We start from the raw sequence: 6,088 nt of genomic DNA on the forward strand, positions 1-6,088 counted from the left end.
CTACACTAACAACGCACGCAAACAAACACATCCAACAAAAACACTACACCACCACAAACGGGGAGAGGAAGCGAAAGAAGCCGCCGCGAACTGCGCCGTCGTCGCCAACGCTGTGCCACGACAAAAGCCGCGGCCCGCTGAGAGCGGCAACTCGAACTCCTCCACCAAGGGACTATCACCCTCAAGCTGCACACACACGACCGTCGATCCCCCTGCTCCAGTGGTGCTTCAGCAGGACACTCCCGTCGTAGCGCCGATGAAAAACACTGATCCTGACCACTCTGCGTGGGGGCCTCGCCTCTCCCACCGCCTTACACTCCTCTGCCAAAGACTCAGATAACTGAGACCGCTATGAAAGCACCAACATCCGCCCAGCCGTCACCGGGATCACCACTGCACCATGTGCGCCAGCTCAAGACCTCCAGCATCCATGGGTCCTCTGCACCTCCCTGCCAACACGGACCAAGCGCACCTCCTCTGCCGCTGCGCGCGGGCGACACCACCAGCCAACCACCACCACTGCCTAGCCAAGGCGAGTCTCCAAATGCGGCGCCTCCAACGAGGGCACGACGCTAAAGACGCCGCCATCGCACGTCCAAAGATGGACTGGGTTTTCACCTTAAAGAGTCTCGTGCAGTAGGAACATGATGCCTAACAATGATGCCCCCAACAGGGAGAACGGCACCACAAGGGCGCCACCACCATTGCCACCGACAAAAGTGTCAGTGAAGGCTTTCGCCCGACTCAGCACCATGCCTGCCGCAAGTTCTTGGCCAAGCTCGTAGCCCACTCCTTCCCGCCTCCGCAATGCCTCCACCGGAAGAAGCCCGCAAAGCCCGAAGCACCACCTCGGCGCCACCAGCATGCACCAGCAACCCCCCAGCCCCACCATAAAGGCGGCGCCGGACCAGCAACGCCGTCGAGGAGGAGAAGGAGAGCGTCAGCCACCACACCACGTCGCCCGTGCGCAGCATGCCCCCGCCACACCATCTCTAGGCCGCAAGACCTAGATTTGGTCAAGGCAGAGGCACCCGATCGCAGCCATCGCCAGCCACCGTCACCGCCAGCCACGGCCAACAGCGGCCAGCCAGGGCCCTCGCCTGGCCAGCACGGCCATCGGCCGACCGCGGCCACAGCCCGCGCCAGCCAGCCACAGCCCGGCCACGGCCGGCACCGCCGCGCCAACCACGGCCGGCACAGGCCCGTGCCAGCCACGGCCGCCCGTGATGGCCACAGCCGGCGCCCCTATCCGCGCAAGCCACCGCCGCCGCTACTCGGCATCGGATGCCCCCCCCCCACACACACACCTTCACGCGCCCCCGTCGCGCCGCCACCAGAAGCAGCCAGGGCGACGCCGGATTTGGTGCCCCCCCCCCGCTGCCGTCGACGACGAAGAAGCTCCGGGGGAGCCGAAGCCGCCAGAGAGAGGGGGAAGACCCCGCCACCGCCCTCACCGCGGGCCGACGAGCTTTCGGCGGCCCGCTCCGGCGGCAGCGCGGCGGGAGGGAGGGGTAGCGGGAGGAGCGGCGGCTAGGGTTCGAGGGAGCCGCCCCATCGCCCGAGCGGGGACGACGCGAGCGGGTTTTGATTTTGGATGGTATATCACCTTCGAGGTTATTGTGACTAAGATCCATCAATGTGAGCTATTGGAGATTCCCCAAGGTACGTGGTATTTTACCGCTGAGACTGTTGTGACTAAGATCCATCGCTGTGAGCTGTTGGAGATTCCCCAAGGTACGTGGTATTTTACCGCTGAGACTGTTGTTACCAATATTGAGCAGTGACAAGTTAGTAAGATTCCCAATAGATGTTGGAATTGTCCCAGTGAAATTGTTTGCCTCTGTAGAAGACCTGGAGTCTCCAACGGTCTTGTGTAGCATTCTGTTAGCTTTAGAGCAACTCCAAAAGAACATGTATCCCACCCCTAATACTTTTTTTAGGGAGAAAAAGAAAAAAACATAAGTCCAACAGGTCCCTCAAAACTTCCCCAATCTTTCCGTGTTGCGAATCCCGTCAGCCTCGCTGCACATATTTTCGCGTCTCCGCTGCGCCCCCAATCGGCCCGCGACCCTCCTTTCCCGTGCGTGAGTGATCCGTTCCCGCGATTTTTTTTTGCCGCGCGCAAGTTCGTGCCTACTAATTGTGGGGAGCGGAAGCTTGCTTCTTGGATTGTTTTCGCAAGAAGGAATATATAAGAGAGACGATTCGATCTAGAGGAGGCAGGGCATGGCCATGCGGTGGGGAAGAACGGACTGCACGGGGCTGACGGATTGGAGATCGCTAGGACTGTTTTTCTTAGACAGGGAGGCGGCAAAATCCTCTGTGCGCAGAAGTTCTTGGCGACGGCTCTGGAGACCGCGAGGGGAGGGGCGGTGCTGCGTGAGGGGGCGCTGGGTAGTAGCCCAACTAATGGGCCCAATTATGATGACATGTCATGTTTTGAAATATTGTGTGATAGTTATTAGCATTCTGCTGTGGGTTAATATATTTTTGGGGAAAGAAACTTTTACAATAGACCCCAATACATCGTTTTAGGGAAAATCTTTTTAGCGAACTCTTGGAGTTGCTCTTAGCCCGAGTCTTGCGCGACTCCTGTAAAATCTTCCACAACGGCCACGTTCCCTTGCTTCTAGGATCGGTAGTTGCATCTCTGTGGCCGGTGGCTTGTATATGTATGAGACGTTCAGGTTCAATACAACTTGAGCATCATTCCCTATACTCTTACATGGTATCTGCTTTCTTCGATTCTTCTTCTCTTCCGCTGCTCTGATCGCCTGTTCGCCATGGCGAGCTCCCACTCTTCCACAGGCTCCACTGCCACCCACAGCGGCAACCCTTTCGCGCCCCTCTCCCCTGGTGCTCCACCGCCGGCCGCGACCATTGCCCTCCTCAACATCCACGGTCATGTTCCTGTCACCCTCGACATGAACGCGGCCAACTTCCGGCAGTGGCGCACGTTCTTTGACCTCACCTTCAAGAAGTTCGCCCTGATGAGCCACATCGACGGCACCCTCGACGCGATCCTCGTGCGCCATGATCCACAGTGGCTCCAGATCGACGCCTGCATCGTGTCATGGCTGTACTCCACGGTGGCCAAGTCCATTATGGACCACGTCTACAAGCCTCAGACCACCACCTACGACGTCTGGAGCTCCATCAACAACCTCTTCCTCGACAACAGTCTCCACCGTGCCGTGCTCGCTCAACAGGAATTTCACAACTTGTACCAGGGCGACATGAGCATTGCGGAGTACTGCAGCCAAGTGAAGCAGCTCGCCGACACCCTCTACGACGTCGGCGCGGCGGTCACCGACCCGGCTCTGGTGGTCAACACGCTGCACGGGCTCAACCCCAAGTTCGGCCAGGCCATCGCCGTGCTGGGCGCTCAGAAGCCGCCTCCAACATTCATCGAGACCTGCTCCTACCTCCGGAAGGAGGAGACGCACATCGCCCACTCGCTGAAGATGGAGGCGCAAACTGCGCTCATGGCTGCCGGCTCCAACTCCTCCGTCCCCAAGCCACCCTCCCCCACGCCGTCCTCCCCACCATCCAATGGCGGGGGTGCTCGCCGCAAGAAGCGCAAGGCCGGCGACAAGAACCGCGCCTCCGGCTCGACCTCGACGCCCACGTCGCGTTCCCCGGCACCAGGCACACCTTTTGCGCCGCAGTGGGCTTCTGCGTACAACCCGTGGACCGGTGTTGTTCAAGCTTGGCCGATCAACTCTTGGCGTCCCGGCGTCCTCGGCGTCTGTCCCGGCGCCGCTCCGCCTCAGGCACTGACAGCGTTCGCTGCGCCGCCGTCCCTCCCCGATGCCACCTCGCCATCGGTTCCCCCGGTCTTGTTCTCTGCACTCCACGGCATGCCAACGAACCAACCTCACGGTGGGGAATGGTTCTTGGACACTGGGGCCACGTCTCACATGGCTTCTTCCTCCGGTATCCTCTCTTCCACTGCTCCCCTTACTGCTCCCCGTCATATTATTGTTGGCAATGGCCAGTCCTTCCCAGCTGCTTGCTCTGGTCGGGCCGACGTTCCTACTGCTGCTTCCCCTCTTCGTCTCAACAATGTTCTTATTGCTCCCCATTTAATCAAGAACTTGATTTCCGTTCGTGCTTTAACTCGAGATAATCTAGTGTCTGTTGAATTTGACCCGTGGGGTTTTTCCATCAAGGATCTGCACACCAGGATGGCTTTGCTCCGATGTGATTCCACCGGTGACCTGTATCCGCTGCACACCAAGACGTCTCCTTCCAGCACTGGCGCCCATCAGGCTCTTCTCACGGCTACTGACACCGAGCTCTGGCACTCTCAGCTTGGTCATTTAGGCCGTGATTCTTTGCATCCCATTTTACATTCGTTTGGCTACTCGTGCTCCAAGTCTGACAACCACACATGCCATGCCTGTCGTCTGGGCAAGCATGTCCGGCTGCTATTCTCAGAGTCCAATAATGTTGCTAGCTTCCCATTTCAACTTCTCCACTGTGATGTTTGGACCAGTCCGATTTTGAGCAATTCAGGTTATAAATTTTATCTTGTGATCCTGGATGACTACTCTCACTTTGCTTGGACTTTTCCTTTGCGTCATAAGTCAGATGTTCTCCCCACTCTCATTTCGTTTCATGCATTTGTGCGCACCCAGTTCAACCTCCCCATCATGTCCTTGCAGACCGACAATGGCAAGGAATTTGATAGCTCGGCGTCCCGTGCGTTCTTTGCCACTCATGGCATTGTTCTGCGCCTAACATGCCCGTATACGTCTCAACAAAATGGGCGTGCCGAGCGTGTGCTCCGCACCATCAACGACAGCGTCCGAGCCTCCTGTTCCATGCCTCGGTTCCTGCCTCCTTTTGGCCTGATGCCTTAGTGGCTGCAACCTACCTGCTTAATCGGCGTCCGTGTCGCCCTCGTAAACACTTTACTCCCTTCGAACTTTTTTTTTTTGACAGTCAACGGGGGGGAGAGGATCCCCACCTGAATTTCATTGATAATCGCATGACAAGGTCACGCATCAACGGCCTCGTTTTTAGGGAGAAACGAGGCAAAACCCTACATAACATTGTGGCGGACCACGAATTACAGAAAAGACTGCTAACACGGCGCAGCAAGTACTTCAGCAACACCGGGGAAAACGAAGGAGAAGAAACACAACACGACGCAGGTTGAGGCGACCGAACCGACGACTGCCGAGCGACGATAGCACCACCACCAAGAACAACATACTCGTCGGCACACCAGAGCCATCGCCGACTCAAGCATACCAAAAACGACGATCTCCCTTCGAGCTAACAGGAGCACCCGACGGCGCATCCGGGCTCCACCAACCCGGCATATGATTTACGCGCCCCTGTCAACAAGGAGAGCACCGACGGAGCAAAGGTGCCAAGGGGAGGCACACATCGCATCACGACAGAGGCCGAAACGCCAGTGCCAGGCACGACGGCACAAGAGACCTGCAGGAGTTCTTCAAGCAGAAAACACCTCCAAGCGTAGATAGAAGAGGGGCATCGGGTTACCCATGCGAAGGTGAAAAACACCCCCCACGCGCCGGGCGTGGAGTTTTCGCTGCATGGTGGGTGTGAGCACGGTGCAGAGGGGACGCCTCCAGGGAGGGGTGCGACGTCCGCAAACGCCACCGTCCAGGCTTTCGCCTTGCCCTCCAGCACCGCGACCGGTTGCAGCACCACCACCCGTGAGCCGCCGCGGAGCGTGCCCGGCAGCGCTCCCACTAACAGTGGCGGCACATCACCGCACACCCGTGAGCCGCTGCAAGGCCCACCCAGCAACGCTCCCGCTAACAGTGGAAGCACTGCCACCCGAGAGCTACTGAGTTTAGCTTGTCAAGGAGAAGTTCGGCCACCTGGGAGCTTGGGGCTGCCTGATAACTCGGCGGTGCCGCCCCAATCACCGGCATGTGCTCCCCGCAGCTTGACCCGGCCAGCAGGACGCGAGCGGTGCCGCCCCAATCACCGGCATGTGCTCCCCACAGCTTGACCCGGCCAGCAGGACGCGAGAGCGGGCCTCCGCCTGACGGTGAAGCTGCGGAGAGAGGCACCCGAAGTAGCCCCCCGATGCGGTGCGGACCCGGCC

General features: G+C 58.9%; 1 protein-coding gene across 1 annotated transcript; it reads left to right on the forward strand.

Annotated features, from left to right (window-relative positions):
- Positions 1-2,716: 2,716 nt before the first annotated feature.
- LOC120654143 lies at positions 2,717-4,526 on the forward strand. The gene is made up of 2 exons (XM_039931700.1): positions 2,717-3,936; positions 4,173-4,526. The coding sequence occupies exons 1-2, from the start codon at positions 2,784-2,786 to the stop codon at positions 4,205-4,207; spliced, it is 1,188 nt and encodes a 395-aa protein (XP_039787634.1). The 5' UTR covers positions 2,717-2,783; the 3' UTR covers positions 4,208-4,526.
- Positions 4,527-6,088: the final 1,562 nt, after the last annotated feature.

This window comes from Panicum virgatum, chromosome 1N (assembly GCF_016808335.1).
Source record: "Panicum virgatum strain AP13 chromosome 1N, P.virgatum_v5, whole genome shotgun sequence".
NCBI lineage: Eukaryota > Viridiplantae > Streptophyta > Magnoliopsida > Poales > Poaceae > Panicum > Panicum virgatum.